This window comes from Platalea leucorodia (genome assembly GCF_965183815.1).
Source record: "Platalea leucorodia genome assembly, chromosome: 4".
Lineage (NCBI taxonomy): Eukaryota > Metazoa > Chordata > Aves > Pelecaniformes > Threskiornithidae > Platalea > Platalea leucorodia.
In genome coordinates this window covers 10,857,530-10,882,299 of record NC_138826.1, presented here as the reverse complement: position 1 = coordinate 10,882,299, position 24,770 = coordinate 10,857,530, and the positions used below count along the sequence as shown (strand labels likewise).

At 44.9% G+C, this 24,770-nt stretch overlaps 1 protein-coding gene across 10 annotated transcripts in view; it reads left to right on the top strand.

The window, feature by feature from the left end:
- Positions 1-24,770, top strand: part of TCF7L2 (transcription factor 7 like 2) — a 181,385-nt gene that overhangs the window by 45,942 nt on the left and 110,673 nt on the right. For all 10 annotated transcript variants that reach the window (XM_082309059.1, XM_082309056.1, XM_082309058.1 and 7 more), the window contains one exon: positions 18,591-18,692. In XM_082309059.1, the coding sequence (XP_082165185.1) occupies positions 18,591-18,692 (102 nt within the window). The remainder of the gene's footprint in view (positions 1-18,590; positions 18,693-24,770) is intronic.

Genomic DNA, 24,770 nt, shown 5'->3' with positions numbered 1-24,770 from the left:
CGGTTCCTATCGCATCCCTCTGCTCTGACCTGGGTTTTCCCTCAGTGCCAAGACCCCAGCGTCTGGGGCATCCTGGATCAGGCAGGATAGGGGAGCAAGAAGGTGGGTCAGGAATAAAAACCTGGCTTGAAGACTGGGTAGTTAGAAGCAAATTGTATTGATTTCTCTTTGCAGGTCTGATGGTTTTGAAAGCCACTTGCTGTGCAGCTTTAAAGCTCTTCCTGCCATATATGCAGTCAATAAATGCTAGCGACTCGGCCAGCACCGCTCGGGCACTAATCTAGCCGTGCCTTGGAGCACCTCTGTGACTTGAAATACACTGCAACCCGCAGGGCTGCTTTGGCTTAAAAGTTAAGCAGGTGCTTAAGTGCTTGGGTGGATTCGAGACTATAGGCCCTGTGTTAGCTCCTCTCTGAACACAAATGTCATCTTTACTTTTTTAGCAAAATATTGTTCCTGCCTTCTTTTTCTTCCTAGTTTCATCAGTCTTTTTTTGGCTTTTTCCAAGCTAAGTGATTTTTCTGGCACGGTGAATGCGCTGCACGTACTGAGAACCACGACTTGAAATGGAGTATAAATGAAGAGGGAGAGTGGCTGTTCTGATTGCCATGGAGTGCAGAGAGCAAACAGACTTCAGGAATTTTGGAGAGCCATCTAGATTGTTATATATTTACTTAATTTTAATTTTTTTTTAGAGGACTTTGAAATTCTTTGTGATACTAAGGAGATTTAGGTGCAGAATTTGAATCTTGGGGCTGTCCCTTTGTAAGCTACCATTGCTGCCCTCCATTTATCACAAGGAGGAACTATTCTGCCAAGATGCCCAAATCTTGAATGGCATCTCTGCAGGTAGGAAGCATATAAGATTTGTTTCAGTATCTCATTTTCTTTCTTCCCGTCCCTGTTTTGGCAGTTGCTTCTTTGCACACTCATTTTATATATTTTTCTGGCTGATACACAGGTAATTCTGCCTTTTTTCTTCTCTCTCTCTCCCCCCCCCCCCCCCCCTTTTTCCCCTCCTTCCCTCCCCAACTCCCTTTGCGTCCCTTGTAGCTCTGGAGAGCTGGCTTGTTTATTGCTGATAGCGTGGCTGATGCCAAGAAATCCTGACTCCTGGTGCATTATCGCAGGGCTGTGACGCAGGGCAGGATCACGTTCCAGATCTAGGTTTTGTTTATCTTGGATCCTTCTCGTGCTGTGAAGCAGCAACTAGTCCTTGACTTCTCACACGGCTCCATCAGCTCCATCTTCTGCAGCCCGGGATCCTGCCGCCTCCTCACGTGTGCCTGCCCGGTCTGCTCGCCCTGTGCTCCGAACCCGTGGGGAGAGGAGGGCTGGGAAGGGAGCTGAAGGATTCCTCGGCATGAAAAAGCTTTACTGAGAAGCCAGCTGGTCCTTTTGTATTAGAAACTGTGACTGGAGGGTTATTTTTTGTTGTGGTTTGGGTTTTTTGTTTTTGTTTTTTCTGTAGATGTTCAAATTGCCTTTTTAAGAAAGGAGGAATTGGTCTAGGAATTGGTGGCATTACCTGGGGTTTGCAGATTCAGAGCTCCCCTGCATCCATTATTTGCAGTCCTGATCCTAGCTCATTTATCATTTCACAATTCAGTGTTGAGGTTTTTTTTCTTTTTTCTTTTTTTTTCCCCCTCTCCCCACCTATTTTTTTTTGCTCTGCATATTGCTTGCCCTGTGCAACAGATGTGAGGATCTGATCCCACTTGCATTGAAGTCAATAGCCAAATTCCTATCGACTTCGCTGAGAGCGAGAGCGAGCCCCTGTCTAGGGAGTGAGGATTAAAGCTAAGTAGGAGTAAGTAAAGTACAATAAAATCAGAATATCCTACTTACTGCTTAATGCCATGAATTCTGTTTTGAAGAATTTCTGTTTTGAATCCCATGGCTTTTTATGCTGGTGAATGCCAAGAGCTGAATTCATGGGGGTGGGGAAGAGGAGGAGCTGACAAGCATAAGAGGGTTTTGATTTCTAGAGTTAGGAGGGACATTGGTAGAAAGGAATGAAAAACAGTCCATGATTCCTTCATGACCCTGCAGTAAAAGGACTTCAGCTGATGGATGAGGGGCTTGGTTTGGCAGACAGGCTGCACTGGATCCACTTTTGACCGTGTCAACCAAGTGTCACCATCTAAATCTAGAATGCTGTTGTGTATTATGGGAATATAAATAAACCCCAAAAAAGGCTCAGGAAGGGAACAATGGTTGGACAGATTCTTAAAATAAAAAAGCTATATATAAAAAAAAGATTGCCCCCTTCCTGTCCCCTTCTAAACACATGGCTAAAATAAAAATAATACAAAAACCAAAACAAAACCAAAACCCCCAAACAACAACAAAAAAAACCCCCACCACAACAGGCTGAGGGAGGGGGAAAGCGATTAGTTTCTAGATGTTTTCCTGCAGGACCAGTCTTCCCAAAGGCATCCAGATCTGCTCCAGGGAGACAGTGGCGAGATGTGGCGGAAGCCGCCTTGTCCCCACGCAGCCCCTTCTTCACCAGCCCCTGTGCCTGTCCCCGGGGATGTGGGAGCTGCCTGTCCCCAGGGATGTGCAGTGGCCGTGGGCTTCCCCTCCTGCCCAAGGTGTGGTGACACGTGCGCGGGTGTGTGGACTTGGACCCCTGCAGATAGCAGCACGGCCTTTAGCACCGCCGCCTCTCGGGGCCCCACAAGGAAGAATAGGCTGTTATCCTGGCAGGGCAATATTATCCGCATTTTACAAGCAGGAAGGCTGAGGCGAAGGGTGTATTTTTGTGTGACTCATTCAGGATGGCCCAGGAGTCTGTGGCGGACGTGGAAATTCAGTGTCTCGCAGAGCCCTGGTCCTGTGTCGTCTCTCCCCATCCCGCAAACCTTGTGGGTTTGCACGATGTACCAGCTGGGGATGCTTTTCTCGTTAGGGATGTGCTGCTGGCACGCGTCTGCCGTCTCTCTGGGCAGCATGCAAGGTGTGGCTTTGTGTCAGAAGGGGTGATGGGGGGCTGCTGATTTTAGGGAGCAATCCGATACTGCCAGAAAACACAGTGACAGGGAAACAAGCCCCATTTCTGGGGTTGTGAACCTGGGCAGACGTGGCACGTGGATTTTGCTGCACCGCTTCCTTGTGTCACCGCTCGGCTAGGATGCTTTCTTCGCTGGCTTTTCCTTTCTTTTTCCCTTCACTCTCTCTTTTGGCCAGGATTTTAACATATATCACAGGCTGGTAGGCTAAGAGCCTGGGACTTCCCCTCACCACACTCAAAGTCTTTGATCTTTTGCTTTGGAGGTAACATCAAAAGAATGGCTGAGAAAGACAGCCAGCGCTGTGAAGTTCAACGTTCAAGTTAATAGCTTGACTGAAGGTTGTGCTGCATTGCTGGAGCCGGAGTAAACAGAGGCGAGCGCACGCATTTCCCTGGAAATGGACCCTAGTGCTGCAGAAGGGCTTAATTTGCATTCACAATTAATCTAGGCCCTACCGAAGGGCAGGCTTGTCGTTTTATTTTGTTACTTTTTTTTTTTTTTTTTCCCCCCCCTCCTGGATGGGAGAAAGAAGCGGGACGGTTGGTGCAGGGAGCTGCTTCACTCGGTGGTCCCAACGGCTGGTGGTAGCCACGTATGCACCCTTGCAGCCCTGCAGCTCCACCCTGCAGCTTGCCTGCACTTTGTCATTTCTGGGTTTTCTCCATTTTCAAAATCATTAAGCTAAAGTCTGTTGGCAAACAATTACCGTCCCCCTTCTTTTAATAATTAAAAAAAAAAAAAAAAAAAAAAATCTGTAACCACTCCCTGCCCAGGCGCACAATGGATAGTATGGACTTCCCCATGCCGGATATTGTTTTTGGTTTTTTTTAATTCCCTTCCCACTTGTGTTTGAAATACTCCTGACACGCGTGGGCGAATGGCTGCTGCATCCATTTTTCCGTTGCCATCTTCTGCTATTTTGGTGGCCTCTGTTCTGTGTGTGTGTGTAGGGGGGTTGCTTTGACTTTTTTTTTTCTTCCCCCCCATAATGCACTGCAAATAAGGTGGGGAATTTTGTATGATTTTGCATGATGGTGCACAGTCAGGCCCTTTTCCGCATGGCTTGCGGTATGAGGTAGAAGCTAGTAGGCAGCACAGGATAGTCACAAGTAGTTAATAATTTGGCATTGGTGATAATGATGTTGGAATCAGAGTTTTTGAGGGGCAAAACACTGAAGACTTCAGCAACTTCACTGAGGTACTTGACACTTGTGGATGAATTGGCCTGATAGATTATATTTACGAGTTTAAAGCATCATTATGTAGGACTGATAGGGTATGGGTCTGTCGGCAGTGTACTTTGGCATGTATGTATGTGGAATGATTGATGTGAGTGTTAATTTCTATAGTGAACTAAAAACGAAGGGCTCTGGTTATTTTTAAACACGTTTATATGAGAGGTGCACCAAGGATACCGTTAGGCCCCAGAGAGAGGCGTATTCTTCTTCATCCTGGAACAAAATGCAAGACTGATGAGGAGAAAAGTTAATGGCCTTAAACTCAGAGAGGAGGTTTAAAATTACTTCGAGAGCGAAAGCACTTTGTCTGATACAACTCTGACTTCTGCAAATTTACTTAGTCACTATATTTTTGCAAATTTTTGACCTTTTGAGCAGAGCTTCAGTGTGGGTCTTAAATCACTCACCAGTGCAAGGGATGGGGTTCACAAAGGAGCAAAGCCTGTCAGGCGCCCAGGTCCTTACGGCTTCTTGGAAAAATCCTGACCTGAGTACTTTGCCCTGTTGAGTGAATTAACTGCTCTGAAGTGTGTGGGAGTTCAGGACATTCGTGCCCTCTCGAGGAAATGTGGAATGCTCTGGCGGGTAATGACCCCACTGGATGAGACCACAGGGCTCTTTCTACAGGGACAGTGAGGCGTGTTAATTTTTGAGCCAATTCTCATTCAGTAGTGATGGCAAAACATCCAGCTCCATAGAATGACAGCCTGAAGCAGGTCTTGCCGGAGCTGCCGATCTTTTCCTGGACCAATGGAAGAGGTGGTGGATGACTGCATTGAGGTCCGGCATTTTTCCTTTGCTGTTCTCCTCCTGCTCGCTGGACAAATAATTTTCTCCTTTTTTTTTTTTTTGTTGTTGGTGGTGTTTTTAACAGAATGTAATTATTCTGATTAAACCCATACACAGTCAGATGAATTTTTCTGCAATACTGGGGCTACCCCTGATAGCCATAACTGGAAATCCTCCCCAGGAGGGATCATCTGGGGAGTGGGGAGGGGAGGGTAGGGCAGTTTGAGTTCCCTCTGCCCTTCAGATAACATCCTACAAACAATATGTTGCAAATCCCCGTGTTGCTTATGGGGGGGGCAGGAGGAAAAGAAGAATAATTTTCAGATTAGAAGCTACTGTATCATCGCATGTTGCTTAATAAGCCTGATGTTACATGAGAGGTAAGCTCCTTAATGGGAGCAGGGTGCACTGTAATGACTTTTTGTGCACAGGTCTGTTGAGATGAAAGGTCCCTCCTGAGGTTATCGGGTTAGCTGTGCGGCATGCAGAAACACTGACTTCAACTTATTGTCCTGCTCAGATGCTCTTCAGTCTATTAATACTCTCAAAAATCTGTTTAGGAACCTGGTTTTTCTTCCTCTGATTCCACCTAGGACAAATTTGACTTGGAAATAGAACAGAAATGCTGTGTCGTGATTTTTAAAATAAATAAATAAGCTATTGCTATGAAAGGGAGCTCATTGATCCTTACTTGCTTCATTTATAATTACCCTTGTATGCAGTCATCCTACCTCATCTTTAAAAAACAAAAACGCCTCTCAAAACCTCACCAGACAGCTAACACTGCTTGTTGTGTCCCTCCCCGCTCCTGTCTCTTCAACCTTGAGAACTTATAAAATATAAGTGTCCACAGTAAGATTATAAAATGTTGTAAGATTGGAGCCTTTGCTTTCCCGGCTGTTCAGTAAATAGGTTGGTGTCTCTTGGATGTGCCCTGAGGCTCTGAAACCTGAGGCCTGCCCACATCTTGAGTTCTACTTTCCTCCTTGCAAAGTGCCTCTGGCTAGTGGAGCTGTCGATGCAGCCCCTTCCACCTCCTGCCCTGAGAAGGGGGGGGGAAAGGGGGGGAAAAAAGAAGAAAAAAAAAAAAAAAAAAAAAAAAAAGACTTTTAAGACAGCTGTAATAAACCTCGAATAGCTACTGTTTTTTTAGCACTTGCAGGTAAGGCTAAAACCTAAAATATTCATTTGACACTTGCGGGTCCAGGGCACTTAGCGCAGGTGTGTGAAAGCTCCGGTGCCACAAGTTTGTCTGTGGCTCTCCCAGCAGGTCCGTGGGGGGCTGGCATGTGCCCCGATCCTCCCCCGAGCCGCTGTGGGGACCACCCCTTCCCCTCGGTGTCTGTGCCGCTGCCCCAGCACCTGGGATGGGCCCTTGGCTTTCAGAGAGCATCCCATAGGTTAGTGCTCTTTTGCAGGCTGGCTCTTGGGTGGTCCAGGGCTGGGCTGTCATCTCCCGGAGCCTTTCCCCAGGGATTCCTGCTCTCTCCTCCTGCACAGGCTTGTCGCACCCCCAGCTCTCACCCTCCTGCAAAGGCGAAGTGTGAGCTGGTGCCTCACTCCCAGGATTTAGTAGTAAAAAGGCCGCCCTGTGCCAGCTTCGGGAGGGTGAACTGCTGCGCATCCCCGTTCTGTCTTTTCCTCGGGAACGTAGTGTTTTGCAGGCGTTTCTTGGCCAAGGGGGGCTGCCGGGGGTCCCTTCTCCTCCTGGGTAGACCTGGCCTCCGCATCCCTCCGTCCCGATGGCTGAGCAGGGATGTGTCTGATCCTGGGGAGAGCTCCCATAGGGAGCAAGGCGTTTGCTAATTGTATCAGAGTGCTGGGGCTGAAGGTATTCTGCATTTAACTCTGTATGAACCTGACTTACCATCCTCAGAGGAGGTTTTGCTCCCATTACAAAGCCAAATATGTCTTTCTGCTCTGCTTTCTGGCTCTTTTAAGTGGAAACTGGTTTTCTAGTACCTGCGAAGTTCCTTTAAATTTTTTTTTTTTGCATATTCGTATTGAGAGAGAAGGAACATAATATACATGAACAGTCTTAAAAAACACTCAGTGTTCCCAAACCACAGTCCTTTAAATAAATAATATATAAAAGGTGCCTTGTGGGCCAGCCAGTTCAAAATGCCTGCACTATATTTAGCAACAAGAGCAACATTTTTGGCTATTTACAGATTTATACGCTCAGGGCTGCTCTGATGACTCCTTTGTTTTAACTTTGGGGCTGTGGCATGAAAGTGTGACAAATGCAAATCTGGGGAGCGCGGGCGTGTTGTGTCTGCGGGAGCGCGGGCTCTGCTCCCCGGGGCCATGAGTTAGGTGTTCGCCACCGGATTGCTGCAGAAAAGCAACCCTCACCTCTCCAAAACAAACCTCTTCCACAACCACAAGAATTTGGCACATGGGGCAGAGTCCCTCCAGGACATGAGCTATTGCAGAGCTGCTGATACCCTTCTCCCTGGGCCAGAGGCCCCCTGCTAGCCAGCGTTTCTACACAGATTTTTTTAAAATTACTATTTTTTTCTCTTCTCCCCACCCTTTGAGAGGAAAACGGCAGGCTCATACATGTTGCATTATTCCCAATGCAGAAGAAAAATCTGGTTTTTCTTTTTCCTATAGATACATGGAGTAGTGTATGATTTCGATTTGCTGTTTAAAAAGTGGGTTTTCCTCTCCCCCCCACCCCCCCAACCCAAAAGGATTATTTTGTGTTAGTGTATTGTGCTATTTGACTTTTGTTTCTAGTCACTTTAGCTCAGGGAGTGGATAGGCCAATAGAGTTGTTTTGGCTGAGGAAAATTTATCTCTCTGAATAAACAAAAAGAACATTTCCCCAAAACTTCCAGTAGTATATTTTGTACATCTTTGTCCCTAAAATATGGCAATTCAACAAAAGTTACTTAAATTTAATGCATAACCTGCGACTACTTGAAAACTCAAAATGCCTTTCTGGAGGCACGGCACACCTTTGTTTGGATTTTACAGGAATTGGACTTATTTTCATTGGGTGCCCTTTAAATCAGGAAAAATAATTCATAGTGGTGTTGATTCTGAACCATATTTGTTTTAACATCTTTTCTATCTGCATCTCCTTTAAGAAAAAACAACATTTTATTTGTTTTTGAGGAAGAGTTTGTGTGGCTGATGATTCAACTAAGAATATTTTTAAAATACCTCATTTAAATACCATAAATGCATATTGCATTGTTTTGGTGGTTCTGGAGGAAACCAGAAAATAAATACACAGGGTGGCTGCCCAGGAACAAGAGGTGACAGCACAGATTTAGTGAATACTTAATTTGTTTGGTTTTGCTTTCATCCCAAATGATTCACTTAGTCCTCCACCTAAATATAATTCTTCCTATTTAACCAGGAGTCAGCTTTGCCTCTGGCCAGACGGGGTGGCTTTTCCATGGGTATCTCCAGGCAAGCCTTCATCTTTTCCTCTCTCGATGGACAATTGAGACATCCAGCTTGTGCTTGGAAGGAAAATGGGTGCAAGCGGCCTTGCTGGTCCCACGGACTAATGCTGTCAGAGAAGCAAATAGAAGGATTATTGGTAGGGAAAACAACTGGTGCGGAATCCTGGGAGGGAATGTTTCTTTCCCGGCTCTCTAGGAGGGATTTGGAAAGAGCTGTAATCCTGGGTTACGAGTAATTTGTTACAGCAAGATGATACTTGAGTGGCAGGAGGATTCTGGCGGAGGCAGTGAGAAGGTTTTATTCAGAGGAGTAGCTGGTCCTGCAGAAGGTCAGTCTGACACAAATCCTACCCCAGCCCACAAGTTTTGTTTCTCAGCCAGCACAATTAGCTGAGGGGACTCTCGACCTCTTTTTACATCTTTCAAAGACATCTCCACGCATCTGAGCTAAAAGATTACGGCGAGGAATGTGGACTAGGATATGATGCAGTGGAAAGGTTTTTTTCCAAGGCAGGCTTTCTGAAAAACAAAATAACCTCAACAGCAACCTTCCCAGCTTCTTCTAGGAGGTCAGAATATTGCTGGTTTCAGTGTTATCTCCGGGACTTTTTCCTGAGGTTGCCTTTAGGTTACATTTTTGAGTTAACTTTTTGGGTTTGTTTAAAAAAAAAAAAAAAAAGAAAATAGACCAAAGTTACCAACCCTGGGGAAAGAGAATTTTGCAAGTTCTTGGTTTTCACGAGGGCCTGAAACCCTTGGAGCCATCTATTCTGCAGTAACCCCTTGTTGCATTGAAGACCCAATCGCACATGGAAACCACAAGGGAGGCGACAGGAAATTCGGTATGAAATTTGCTGGGTTTACTAGAGAGTGGCTCCCGGCAGTTCACCCAGAATTGCTACATCGACAGGAATTTTTGTGGTAGTGATTCGAGTCATGAGTTTCACTTACCCAACAGTGGGAGAAAATATGACTCTTTCAGTAAAACCCCGTTTGGCGACGTTACAATAACAAGCAAACAGCTAAATTCTCCTGTAGCACCTTTACTCTGGGATCCCACCCACCCCTGCCTCTCGTTCGCAGGTACTTCACAGGACCTGAGATGAGAATTTGGATCAAAGAGTGAAGGAAAAAAACCCAATCCGGATAGTCTGAGAGGCCCCTTTGGAGGGGAACGCACCTCACCGGGCATCCTTCTCCCATCTTGCCCTTGTCACGTGTCTGTTGGCTTCTGATAGCCAGAGGTGCCGAGTGCTTTATAAATCAACCCTCTTTTGTCTCGGATTTTGTAAACTGAGGCTTCTGAACTTGTGTGGCTCCTCACAGAAAGTGTATGACAAACCGCTTGTACTCGGTCGCATGGGCCTAGCCCTTCTCCTTGTCCTCCTCCGTCATCCCTCCTCATTGTGAGAAACCAAATCAGACTTTTTTTTTCTCCTACAAATAGGAAACACTCAAGAGGACAGATTGGGCAACTGTCAGTCTCTGGTGATAGTAACAAATGATGAAGGCAGGTAGGACTGATCCAGGACAGAGGTGCACGAAGATAGGCCTCTGTCTGTGTGGTTTGTTTTTTTTTTTTTTTTCTTTGCACACATACACGCAGTGGAAAATGGTACCAGTTCAGCAGCCATTTTTGATCCTGGTCATGCAGAGATGAGTTTCCTGATGGACATTACCACCAGGGTACCAAAGGAGGCTGGTTAATGCTTCCCGTAATTAGGAAACATGTAACTCCCACTCCAGACTCCGAGTGCTGGAAGCGAGGGGAAGATGGGGGCGAGTTTTGGAGGGCCCCTTTCACTCCTCACACCACCATGCTGTCCTGTGCCACAGATCCATGTGGTGGGGCGAGATGGCGGCAGGACAGGGCAGACGTGTTCTGCAATATTAAAGCAGAACCAGGCTAGCTGACCACTGAGCTCTCTTATTTTCGTTTGTTTTAGGTTTTTTGGTTTTTCTTAAAAAAAAAAGAAAAAAAAAAAAACACCAACTTTTTTTTTAAAAAGGGTAGTTGCAAAGCTTATAGTACGTCCTTTACAAATGGAGTTAGCTCTTAACAGAATTGGAAAGTTTTAAGGGAGGGAAGGTTCCCCTGGAGCAGCCCTTCTGTCGCAATGGAGGTAGTTCAGTGCTGTGATCTTTGTCTCTAACATGCTGTCAGATATTTTTACTGTCTTTATTTAATGGGGAGGAAAGGAATTATATTTTATAGACCATAAAATGCATTCTTGGACTTCATGCAAACACTAGTTACCAATTGTTCTCTCACTCTCTGGGAGATTGCCAGGAAGAGAAATTAAATGTGGGTCTGTACATCAGATTGTTCGGTGAGTCTTGGAGGCTGGTTTAGCTTTGTGGAGTCTAAACAAGCTGTATCTACAGAAAGACTTTGTTGAGATTTCATGACTGTCCCATTCTTTCTCTAATGGAAACTGTGCTTGAGTGGAACAGAACAGGTTGCAGGGAAAATCTGCGGAAAGTAGTCTGAAGATGAAGAAGTTGTTTTTTTGCTGGCTTAAAGTAAGTAGATAAAAAGTTTGTTCTTGTTCCTTGACAGAAATTATGCTTTTATTTGCGCCTGTCTTCTGGAACAGTACTTTGTAGACATCCAAATAGTACTCAGCCAGCCTGCTGATTTGTGCAGTGAGGGCTGTGGGGGCTTTCAAATTCAATGTGAAAAAAGTAATGGTGCTTTCCCAAGCTCCACCCAGGATCGAGAAACACTGCATGCAGTTGTTTTGCTGAGATACCATGTGAACTGCAGAAAGCAATGCTGTACTTCTGTGTCACATGAACACTCTTCCTCTTGTAAAGCTAAAAAAATGATTTTTAATTCCTGCAGTAGCTGATTAGCTATCCTAGAACTCAACTGTACTCTACCGACCTTGCCTTCATTAGAAGCAAAAAACCTGGTTTACTTCAGTATTTCAGTAGAACTGATGGCAAGAATGCCTTTCATCCGTGTCAGAATAAGCCAATAATTATCTGGATTTGCTTGAACTTTCATAGGCAACAATTTTTAAGGAAGCTTCTGGTTATTCTCTTTAGCTCTCTCCCATGGCACCCTCCTCTGTGCCCTTATCACTGTCTATAGAAAAACTGTGTAGGTAGGGGTGATGTGCGGCAGTAGTAATGGGATGTAGCCGTTATATTGGATGTCATCCGGGATGCGGGAGATGAGCTGCGTGCGCTGTGAGGGCACAGAGCCTGGTGATGAGGTCAGGAGAAAGCCATTGATCTGGTGCTTCTGGGACATTCCTCCACCTCCACTTGGTCTGACTGCTCAGCCAAGAGGGAACTGCAGTTGTTGAGGTGCCTGTGGGGCTCGAACTATTTCTTTGTGCCTTGTTCCACCCCAAAACGGGCATCCTCTTTGCCCGTTGCCTTAGATTGCTCTATGCCTTCAGCAAGGCACTTCCAGGACGCAGGATTTCTGCTTTCAGGCATCTCTCCTTTGAGATGATCTCGAACTGTTTAATTGCTGACACATTTCTGTAGCTTTCAGGCTGTGGAGGACTCTGCCGCCTTCTCTTTTATACCCTAGCAGCACTTCAGCAATGTGACAAAGGCACAGGCAAAAATATTAAAATGGGCAACTCAAGGCCCCCATTTCAGGGACTCTTGTGTATTACTGAAGGGAAGGAGACAAGGTCACTCAAGTTCTCAATAACGGGGAAATTCAAGGCACTAGAAATGTCTTGTTCAGGAATATATCACAAGATAGTTTGGCTGATACCAGTGCTGGTGAATAAGTGGCATTTTAAATTGGGAAGAGGACCTAATGCCCTATGTGCATGTGTCTGTGCAGGTACACAACGTTACCAGTTCCTTTTTTTGTGCCCCTTTTTCCCTATTTATGTATTAATAATTTATTTTTGCAGTGTTGCAATAGTTTAAAGGGTGATATTAGTTTTAAAAAAAAAAGTGGAGATATGTGATAAATACTTCGGTGTTTTACAATTTCATGCTTTCATTTCTTGAACGCTGTGGGGAAATCTTCTGTGTGGAAAGGATCGGTCTCATTGAAATGAGCCTTGTTGATGTCATTTTGAGCAGCTCCCCTGTGCCTCGTCATGGTATATTACATATTCTGTAAAAGGGCTGAACATTGTGGGTGGTGTCTATTACTTCTCATACAAAAAAATTCCAGACATTGCAGATCTGCAAGAAATAGGAGGCCCTTTTAAAGTTCTTTCAGCAATCTCCTTCAGTTATTTAAAATAAATCCTTCAGATTTTGCTTTCACACTGCACACCTCTACAAATAAGGTGATAACTGAAGACCAAAAATAAGGGGTTGAGGTAAATTAAGGGGTGGAGCAGAAGCTGAGGGTCTACTTTTAAATCCTTAGAGGCTTTGCCTTCTGACTTAAGTGGGGACACTAGTAGGTTGCAGACCTTTCCTTGTAGGTACCAAGATGAGTATCCTCTTGCAACTATTTTTCTTGTCCGCAGAGAGCAATTACAGTCTCGTTAAGCTCTGTCTTCGTTCCTATCACCTTCCCCATAAATCTCAGCCCTCCCCTCAGCATTGCGCTCTCCTGTATTGCTACTGAATTATCTCTGGTTAAAATTTGTCTAGATGCGCCCTCCTAGAGAGTTGCTAACTAAATATTGGAGAAACTCCTGACCTTCAAAGTTGATGTTCAGGTGTGTACTTCCATGTGATTCTGCAGCGCTGGCCAAGGGAGAGACTAACCACAAAACTAGGATCAGATATATTTCTGCCTGCATGGCATATTGAGATGCAGGGAGAAAGTGTGGAGGTGTGGTCCCATGGTTAGGAGAGGTATCAGAGGCCTGTGGCATCAAGCTGACTCCAGGAGCCCTGCTCCTGCTTGTTTCAGTTCCTGGGAGCTAATAAGCACCAGCTGCAGGAAACCTGAGCTGGAAAGCGTTGTGCAGCTTTCCCTCCATTTAAAAACACAGTGTATTTTTTTTAATTGCATTTATATATTTATATGCTTTGGGATATCACTCATAGGGCATTCCAGCAGTGAAAACAATAGTGTGACAAGGGAGCAGCTCCAGGTTGGACACCGGTGCAGGAAACACCTGTGAGCTCTGTGCCATCCCTTCCATCAGGGCCGCGCCGCTGTGAGCCCGGCCCCAGCGCAGGGGGTAGCTGCTGGCCGCAAGTAAGAGTTTCCAGCAAACTCCTCTAGTCTTGGATATGAATTTTAGCTGCTTTTAACCAACTCTGCTGTGAAATCTTGGGAAAGATGTTTCTTTGGCCCGCCAGTGCCCAGGAAGGCAGCTGCTTTGGGTGGTATCTGGGGGGGTGGCCGTGCAGAGCTGCTCCCCGGTGGGTCCGGGCTTTGCAGGACCTTCTGGCTGCAGATGGGAGGTGAGGGCGTGCTGCTTGCAGGAGTGGAGGGTAAGGGTGGCTTTTTTTTTGTTCCCCTTCTACCAAAAAAAAAAAAAAAAAATCTGGGCTGTTCAATTCATTTGCCTTTTTCCCTTGTGCTGACAATTTAACAGCCTTTTTAAAAGCTTTGGTTTCTCTCAAGTACGCTCGCCCCATACGTGTTTTAATTTTTGTGCAGAGGCCTGGAGCTTAACAATTATTTTGCTTAAGCTCTCTGAGACTTGCCATAAAACATTCTCCCCCCCCCCCCCCGCCCTTTTTTTTTAAACACACACATGCTAATGATCCCCATCAGATCATATTGTTAAACAGGGAATAAAATACTCATGGCAAGATGACATTATTTTAAAAAATGTTAAAAGCAGGCCAGCAGAGCCCATTTCAACAGTTTTACTCCAAAATAATTTGTACAGATTTGTTAGAGTTAATTTGTTGAAAAGTTCAATGTTTGTACAGGCAAGTCCTAATTTCCACACTGAGACACAGAAGCAGGAGAGGAGCGAGCGTGTGTCCAGCCTTTGCAGGAGCAGGATGGTGGGAACTTCCCTCCCTTCTACCCTTCCCCCTTGGTGCAGGAATGTAAAAGCGGTGTCAGAAGGCTGGGAAAGTCGGCTTCGGATTTTTGTGGACTCCTTACAAATCAGAGGAACCGTCTGGCTCAAATCTGCATTTAGGGCCGAGAGAAGAGGATTTCCTGCTATTTAGTTGCTTGAGGAAGGAAAGGATTTACCTCTCTGCTGTAACAGGACTTAATTTTTCTTCTCTTTAATAAGAATATTGCAGCGTAGGGCAGCAGTAGTAAACCTGCGAAAGCAATCACGCCTCTCCCCCCTCTCCCGTCACCCTACCCGTGCTGTGATGCGACTCCCCCCCTGTCCGAGCATCCTCCCGTCCCGGCCCCAGCAATGGCTTGGCGTCTCCCTCCATCGTGAAAGAGAGAGTTGTGGAGGGGGCGGCTGCTGCGACGTCGCTCCCTCGGACGGCTGCCTCGCTCGGCCCGCCATCTGGATCCAGTTAGCTCTCTCGGCAGTAGGGCTGAGTCTCATTTCCTCCAACCAGTAATGTTATATAGGCAGTGATCCTGTTCTGCCCTAACATAATTGAAAATTATGTGTATTGTAGACTCGCAGCGCTGAAATGTAGACTCGTAAAAATCTGTGGCTCAGGTAGCCTGTGGAGATTGAATTTGGCACACAATGAAGCTTTTATGTAAAGTAAGAATTATAAGCCACCACATCAATATTGTGTTACAGGCATGACAATTCTTGGATGAGGAGGCCTTGAGTCAGGCTCGTCACCTTAAACAATGCTAATAGTTCATACTTTATCAACAGGGCTGGCGTTTTGAAGCCAGCAAATTGGACTTTTTTTCTTTTGCCGATGTCCCGCCATTGAAGCTGTGGGTTCGTTAGCTTGACGCAGGCGTTGGCTGCGGGCTCTGGCCCTCTCTGTTTATCTGACGGACAGAACATCTCGCCCTTGGCGGGGCTGGGATGCTGCTCTGGATCCTGGCCACTTGGTAGAGCTCGTGGAAGTTACTTTATTGACCCTTGCGCATTACTGCTTTCCATGGGGACTCTTTATATTATTTTATTTTTCCCCCCCACTGGTGGAAATGGAAGCTGTCTGTGTGTGTGCTTGTGTGCAAAACTGAGCCCTCTGGGTTTGGACCATTCCACGTGCGTGTCCAAGAGGAGAAGCAGCTTTAGCTGCATTTAGTATTTAGCCTTTGCACTGTAAGACTTCTTGGATCCTCTTTGGCAGGGGTGGGTAAGAGGAGGACTGGACTGAGAGTCCAAACTAAGGGTTTTAAAAGCAGAAAAGCAAAGTAGCAGTAAGATTTTCTGAAACTTTCATCTTGCACTTAGGCTGGTTGGCCTGGTGTGGGAGCACCGGCGCTGAAAGTACGGGCTCTTGTGAGATTGAGGTGGAGCAGGAGCAACCATACCTTCTTGCCCTGTTTCTTCTAAGAGAATTTATTGCTAGTAAAGAACAGCAGAACTGACAGTCCTCAAGGCTTTGTAATCCCTGCAATAATGACTGACTGGATGGGGTCTGATGTGAGCTTGCTCATGCTGCTGTGTCAGTGCCTCAGCCTGCCCTTGGGGCAGTCTCAGAGAAGCCCACGCATTTCTTGGCCTGTCTTTTAGGACAGCTGCTGACCTGAGCTCCTTCATGCCTTCATGGGTTGTCATGGTTGTAGGAATATTCCATGGTTGCTTGTGACCATGGAGTAGTCATGGAAAAATGAGGGCGGTTGGTTTATTTTGGTGGGTAATGGCTTAGTGGCCATTTCCTGAAACACCACTGGGTTGAGCTGGCAGGTTCTTGTAAGTGCTTTAGCTGTGGTAGCAGTAACTTCTCACTCTCCGAAATGGTTGTGGAGTTTGAAACAGAGTCGTGTACCATGAGGCGCACATCCTGTGAGGACGTTTTCCTTGGAAGAAGGGAAAAATACTTCACTAGCTGGCTGGAAAACCTGAGGAAGCTGGTAGTAGCTGTGACCCGTCAGGACCCTTTCTGCAAATTCATACGCCCCTTTATGTGGTGGTGTTACGATCGCTGTCTAAGACAACTGATGGACTTCTAAAAATGTAGCAGTTGACTTGTTTAATAGTGCCATCTGCAAATCTGAAATGTGTCAGATTTCCCCTCAAGTTAAGCAGCTCTCAGCCGGCTTAGGTTTTGGGATCATTTTCTGTGCACTTGGGTTGCATTTTTAAGCACTTTTTTGAAACCACAAAGGGTTAGAAAGTTACTTTAACATCATCTCAACTTTAAAATTTATGTTGTGGTCACCTATATTGAAGAGCAGGGATTTGATACAAGCGATCAAATATCTGGAGGCTTACAATCGAGTCATAAGAGAAATGTCACTTATGGTAGACTAGTTCTGGTTTGTTTGGGTTTTATTTCTTGTTTTTAAGAAGTGCTGAAACATTCTGGTCCACATTGCACAAATCCCAAATGTGAAGATGAATAAAAACAAGACTTCTTGGAACTTGAGGAACTTGTATGAGGCACAAATCCAGAGTATGGGTTTGTTTATTTGCATTCCAGTAGCTCAGAAATCTCAGGCCCTCCAAGCGATGGGAATTGGTAATGCATCCTCCTGCTGACTCCTGCTTTTGGTCACCTCGGTGCCCAGGGTCTTGCAGCAAACAGGCCTTGCATGCTAGCAAATGTTTTGCATACGTGAGCAAATGTGATAGTGATGTGCTGAAAGCATGGAACCAGATCTCCTTCCTTCCTTCATGGAGATTTAGAAATGGCTTCCGTTGTTCGCTTGGGGTGATGGGGGTTGTTTCTGTGTGGTTCTCCTTCAAGATTACCCTTCTAAAAAAAAAAAAAAAAAAAGGAATGGGTAAACATAACTATTTCTCTAGATATTTCTAGGAATAGATCTGTTAGGTCAACCAGAGTCTAATACTAAATAGGATCTTCTGCAGTGGCCTGATCTAAGCGTACAGATGCTTTTCTTAGTTCTGGGAGGGGGCTAAAGGTATGTGGCAGTACGCATTTCTTCCAGCACGATATAGGGCTTTTAGAGATCATGTATTAACCAGTATGCCTAGGTGCAGCACCATGCAGAGAGAAAAGCTTGGGCTGAAACTATATTTAGATGTGCTGTGCAGAAGCCTATGTAGGCTAACTAACTTCTCTGTGGGGCTGCTCTTGGTCAGGATTGAGCATGTCTGATGCAATAATCGGGGCACCAGCTCGAGACTTGACCTGTTTGGTGGAAGCCTTGAGCTCCAGCTGGGGTGCAATGGCTCCTCCAGTGAGTTTAGTGAGAGGACATGCATGCCCAAGAGCAGAAGTTTTAGTTGATATTTGATGCCGGTTAAATCCGTGGGAACGTTCTGCTCCTTCTTGAAGTGTAGTTAAGCTTTTTTTTTTGCTTTTGAATCAACATCCCCTTACGCTGCAGACTCGCTGCCTGCGTGTATTCAGCCTATCTGCCGATGACAGTGACATAAAGAAGTTGTGGCTACCCCCGAGCGCCTGGCCAGCGCAGCTGAGCCTGAGTGCACCAGGCTATATTCTGTCTTGGACTTCATCAGCTGGTGAGCTTATTAAGTTTGGCCTTGTAATTGAATAAGTTACACTGTGCAAGTCCATTAAGGGTTGTCCGACAGAAGGTTTTCTCCTGGTGATGATGAGCAAGAAGAAAATAATCCATGGTGACTTCCAGAAATGGTGAAAAGCAGGGAAAATAGGTGCTACGACCCAGCAGTGCTGGGTCTTCTGGGGTAGACTTCTGCCTTTAGGGCTCATACAGCGCTGAGAAGCCAGGGGAGTTCCCATGGTGCATTTGTTGAAAGAAGGCCGACAGATGACCCATTAAATAATGAGATCATATTCTTAACGCACAATACGTGTTTTCCCTCTCCTAAGACTGATAATCCACCTTCTCCTCCCTTGTCCCATCCTCTCCATGGTTTTGGTATTTTGTTTCTGTGTGGATTTTTGTCATCTTCTAGATTTGCTACGATTAATAATATCAATGTAATACTGTCTTTGCAATCTGCTTTATTTTTTTTATTCCTGAACTGTAATGTGGTGGTATGAAATTGTTAGCATTCTGCACAGATTTTGTCTCCACAAACATGCAAAGTCGTCTTAATTTTTATTTCAGTTCCTTGCATAAGTTTTAATTTATATCTTTTTACCCATGTTACCTAAGATTTGTTATTTTTTTTGCCTTTCTTTTCTGAACTCATTTTTCTTTCCCCATTTTTGTTTCCTCCATCCAGTATCTGCAGATGAAATGGCCACTGCTTGATGTTCAGGCAGGGAGCCTTCAGAGTAGACAAGCCCTCAAGGATGCTAGGTCTCCATCTCCAGCACACATTGTTGTAAGTAAACGCAGAAAGATGTTCTTCCTTTGTTTAAAAAAAAAAAAGGCATTTGACATTAATGGCATTGGTGGTCATTGGTTTTCTTTTACGCAAACCAAAAGAGAAGTACTTCAAAACAAACAAAAACCCTAACGAGCCCATGGTAAAAGGAGGGAATACATTTGCTATTGCTGGCCTGTTTATGAAGTTATTGTTAATGTGCCTCATAGGAGAGCAGAGAGTTGAAAATGCTCTACATTTACACACTGCAGAATTACTTAGTGGCAGTGAAGTCCAATCAGGCTGGTTTACACATCAGACAATGTTGAACTGAAGAGATTGAAGGGACACTTTCGGAAAGCATTAAAAAAAAAAAACAAAACCCAAGCCTGTTCTATGGCTTAAAAAAAAAAAATAATCTTTTCTTTTTGCAAAATCGTGAATGAAAGTTCGTGAGAGTGGTCAGCGTTTTAGCTGGGTGAGGCTCAACAGAGCCGAGCTCAACAGAGCACATGTCCCTTTGTGTTGTGATGACTTCTCATTTAGTATAAATGTTCACTACTTACCTGCAAAATATAAAACTCTCTTTATAATAAGTAGCATTGCTAAAAATAGCTTTTTTTATTAACTTCTCCGTGAAATTTTCAGTTCTCTGTTAAATTTTCTTGCTTCTATTGTAAAAACAATGTTGAGTTTGAAATGTTAAATACAAATTTGCATGCGAGGGGTTTGGGGTTTTATTTTACTTTCTAAAACAGCGTCTGTAGAGGTCTAAAAGGAAACTGTTTATTTATATGGTGTTCTGCAAGAAGGGCGGTATGCATTGGCCCATCCTCGCCCAGAGCCAGTGTCAGTGCCGTCTAATGCTAAGGAGCACCTTAGCTCTGAGCGTTCATCTGGGAAATTTACCTCTGGAGAAGATGGCACATAGTAGGGTAGAATATTTCTTCTAAAATACTTTATCATCAAGTTTTACATGATTTTTTTTTTTTTTAAACTTTTTTATAACCGATGGATGACAAGGTGAATCCCAGGAAAAGAAACATTGCTTGTTCTTTATCTTTTGTTATACAGTCTAAAGCTGACATAGCTGGTAGATCATCCAAGGCGCACATTTGTTTTGTTAGAAATCTAAAATCATACTAAACATTTTTGAGGAGCTTCTTATTCTGTTGTTGTCTCTTTAACTTGAGAAGTTTCAGCCCTTTGCTATGTCTTAGTTTTTTATTTAGAAACAAAAAAGGTTTCCTATCTTTTAGAGTCTGTAGCTTCCAAACCATCCCTCAGTACAGCAGAGAGGAATGGGCATAGGACTGGTATTTGCTTAGTTGATATCTAGTGCTGGTTGCTTCACTTTTTTGGAATGACACTGCTTTTTCCTTCCTATCCACTTGGGTTGCCACTGGAGGAAGAGATCAGAGAAAAGATGTTAGGCTGTTTATTTAGAAACCTACAGCCATCAAAACCTGCCTATCGTCTTTTTCTTAATAAGAAATGAACCAAAGTAACTTCCTTATTTTAATTCTCTTTTTACTGCTGTGCTGGAGGACCAGCACAGGGGACAGGAGCGTTGCCGGGGCTCTGGGGCCGGCGCGGCAGAGCAGTGTCGGGCTTGCAGCAGGCGATGGCGAGGGAGCCGGAGGTTTCTCCTGGCTGGCTGCAGCCTGGGAGGGCAGGCTGAGTTTGTTGGGTAGCTTTGCTGGGGATCACCTGTGCTTAGCAGTGCTGAGCATCTGCTGTCCCCGAAGCCTCCTGACGCGCAGGAGAGAGGGCGCTTGCCTTCAAAAACCAAAGCAGCTCGTTGTGTCGGGGGGCTGGTTGGGGTCCCGGCTCCCCTGGCCCTCTCCAGCCCCTCCACCTGGGTGTGGGCAGGGTGGAGGTGAGTGGACAACACAAACACACAAAAAAAGGGATCAAAAATCATAATAATTTTGGAAAATAAAGAGAAACCTGTTTCCAGGGAGGCTGAGGTTGATCTGCCTTGTATTTTGACCATTTATGGGGTTCTTATGGGTCTCTTTAAAAGCTGTTTCACTCAGCTATTCAATAAAAAGCATATTTACCATAGCAACCACTTAGGCCGTGAGGAACATATACTACCTCCGAGATGGAGGCCACCTTCCAAAAGAGCCACAGCTGGCATTTGTAATGTGATCTTTTGTGCTACTTACAATGTTGGAGGGAGAGGAGGAGGAGGGAGTGGGGGGGGGAGCAGTGGGAGGGGGTTTTTGGGGGGTGGGGTGGTTCTGCAAGGTTTAATGTTTATTTCTAACAGCAAACTGTTTTGCCTTGTTCTGTTAAAATAAATAAATAAGGGACAGCTTTTCCCACCCTTTTTCCTGGCATCCGCCCCAGACCACATTGATTCTGTGGAATAAAAATGGTCTTATTTTTGGTAAATAAAGTTAGAGTGGGTAATGGCATTCGGGGGAGATGAAGTGGCTGCAGATGCCAGTTGGCCTGTGATGTGTCAGGCTTCTCTGGTGTCCCCATTCGTCGCTGCTGTGCCTGCCCACAGCACCTGGGACCTGGTCGCTCTTTCATGGGGCTCTACACCCATTTCTGCATATGTGAAAATGCAGTTAACCTTTTTATGGAACAATGAGGGATATTTCATGGGTTTGTTGATGTTTCTGTGCAAGTGTAATGTGAAACGTATAGGGATAGAGACTGGTTCTCCACCCACATTGCTGTGTCTTGTCTACCCGCCAAGTGTACCTATGCCAGTTTTTCACCTTGAAATCAGTTGTGCTGCCCTGAAGATCTGTAGGAAAATGCTAACACCTGCAAATCATTTCTTATCTTTCCCCTATCTCTGAAATCAGGATTTGAGGCTAATCTTTATAGCGGGATTACAAAGAGAGGAAAGGAGAGTGGGGGGGTTTCTCCCCCCTCTCCCCTCTTCTTTCTCCCCTGCCCTCCCTTCTTTTTTTTTTTTTCTTTTTTTTTTATTCTTGCTTCTCAGTGCTGGGCTGTGACTACCACGAGCTCCGTGTCAGGGCTGCAGCCTTTACACCCACCTCCAATGAAACTCCCCTTGGCTTTCAGCACAGGTTTTTAGCTTAATGACTCAGGGCTGCAGAACATGGCTGTCTATAATGTCTTAAGTAAAGTCTGTACTATTTGTCAGCCGTTCTCCTTTCAGATTTGTTTAAGAACATTAAGTTAAGACTACAAAAATCGAAGCAAAAGACCAGCATGAATAATTTGGCTGGATTGCCCCCAGTGCTCAGCACTGGGTTAATACTGCTTTTCATGGTGCTTGAGAGAGTCTCCAAGGCCCATAATGAGAAACAGAATATTAAACTGAAATTATGTTCAGCATGTCTTAAGGAAGGTACAGCATGAGGCTCCATTTAAGACCAATGCATTTATTTGCATTTAGGTGCTTCACTTGTCTTGTATGACTCTTGCATCTTGCTCTGGCACAGTCATGCTGCTTATCTGTGTCCAAAGGTGAAAGAAAACTGGGGCAAAAATTGTTTTAATAGTACACTATTAAGCTTGCTAGGTCAAAATTTTGAATTCAGCCTGTGGATAGTACTATTATGAGGCTGGATTTTTTTTTAAGGGTTTTTATGGTTTTTTCCCCTCTTTTTTTCTGACCTTTGATTTCACTGAAGGTATTAAGACTTCGTAAAACAGTTTCAGCAGGAAGTTTTTGGGTGTAAAGCAGACGCCAGCTGGATGCCTTGCATGCTCCTCTAAGTGGGTTGGGTGCTAGCTGTCCTGAAAGCCCATGTTCAACGTGCACCTGATCTGCTCCATGCGCGTGCCGCCAGCGTGGTGATAAGGATGAGATCTGGGTGCCCTAGGAGTGGCATTCTCACATGAACGTTTTCTGTTGTGGGATGGACAGGCAAGTGAAAATGAGCATGGCATGTCTGCACAAGGTTTCTCTAAAATCTGCTCGCTACAGAAAGCAAGCTCCTTTAAAACCTTTTTTATCTATGCACGCGTTCCTACAACTTTAAGGAGAAACACAGTGCTATTCTTCCCTGTTCTCTGCAAAGTAAATACTGTGACTCAGCCATACCCTGTTTTGGGCAAGAGTATGGGTGAAAGACCGGTCCCAAGTTTCTGCCTCCCGCTGTCTTGGCTGTACAGAGACTTGCTTTTAGCTTCCTTTGTACCAGGCAAAAACATTCAGAACCCAAAATGGTGGTGGTTTGGTACGGTGTATTTCTTACAAAACAGCTAAAGGTTTAAAAAATTCCTACATTTTCTTCTGCAGGGAGGGCTTTTGAAGTAAATGTAAATGTTACCTTGGGGGAGGACTTTACTACTATTTGGCCTGGGTTTTCTAATATGTAATGAACACAGCCATGATGTAGACTGAATCCCCAAGAACAAAGAATCACTATGCAGTAGTGTATCTAATCCCCCCCCCCCCCTTTTTTTTTTGCTTAAGGAGGTAAAAATGCGTTTTCAAAACATAATATGACAAACAAAACTGAAGGCAAAACCATCTCAAACGTACTCTCTGTACTCTCTCTTCTCAGCCTCTTTGAGGTGTGTGGACAGCGGGTGTCTGGGACCGCTGGGTGGTTTGGAGGGATCAGAAGTAGTTTCCCAGAGTGGTTAGAGTTGAAGCTGTGGAGTCTGCCCTGCCTGGTCTCTAATTTCTTTGTCTTGTGTGGTTTGCATTTATGCACTTTGAAAGAAAAGACGAATACCTACAAGTAATCATGAGGTTTATCTCAGCTAGGTTTTAAAATCCACCTACAGCGTGCCTTCAGACAGGCCAGAAGTGGGGTGCATCCAGTATGTATGGAGCCATCTGGAAGCATAATCTTGCAAACTTCCACTTGCAGTGCCCCAAGAGGGCTTTTAAAGTTCTTGCTTTGTTTGTCTTTAATATTTTGTTGTAGAGAGGCTGTTCTTCCTCTGCAGTAACCTCTTGAGATGTTCTTGGATTTCAGGCCACGTGTGCCCATGATGGGACACCCTCTTCCCTGGAGATCTGCAGGGCGATCCTCTGGGTATGCAGACGGTGTTGAGAGTTGCAGGAACATGGTGGTGGTGTGGGGGGGAGAAGTTGGGCATCATTCATGTCAGTGCCTGGTATTGAGAGGGGCTCGTGCATGGGGAGGAGGAGAGGGCTGTGTGTCTGAGCTGGACTTAGCAGTCCCTGATGGCAGGTAGGTCACGCCTTGGTGCATGGACCCAACACACAAATCCCCAAGACTCTCACTGCAGAAATATCCATGCAGACTTAATTGGAAAGCTCCTTTAGTGACTCTCTCCTTTTTAAATGCTCTATACTTTATTTGGCTAATTGCTCTGGCAGTTGCAAAGTAAACAAGATGTTTCATTAATACATGCCCAAAAGTGTGCAAACATCTTGTCCTGAATTTCAGAGCTGCATGGAATTAAGCCACAGAACAAATTAAACTTGCTGAGAATTTTGTGGCTAAATCTTTCACCACTAATTCCTTTTGATTTTTCACTGGGAAGGGTTGTGTTTAAAAAAATCTGTGTTCAAACCTGAATGTTTAGGGCTAAGTATAGAATTCGTCTACCAGCAGCCCAATAAAATTATTTTGGATGGATTCCTATAAAACATACACATTATATTCAGTACCCACTAAATATGAATGGGAAGCCTAGTGCTTGGTTTGTGTAGAACACAGAAGAAATGTGGACTTCTAAAAAGTAATTCACTTGGTAATTTGATGTGTTTGCAAAATAGTTCAGACTTTAGGGGACTGCTTCATGCCGTTGTGTGTACTCTGTGGCACAACATCCGTCCTCTACAGACCTTATTTAGGTACTGGAGGTAACCCCTCTGCATTAATGTCGAGACCGGGGAAACGTGCAGGCTTGTACATCTTACCGTAAAGTAAGCAGGAATTTAATGCTTCTACAAACATCAGTCAGCACTAAAGCACCTTCAGAAGACACCTTGGGGCTGGATTGGCAGCTGGGATGAATTGTCACGCTTGGTTGTAGTCAGGAGATCTGTGAGTACCTCCAAGAATTCCGAAGTATTTGGATGTTGCGATATTTCAGCTGTGAATAAATACTGTAAAATGTATAGTACTGCCAACCCCAATTGTTCTAGGATCATGAGTCAGGCCTCAAAAGATCATGAGG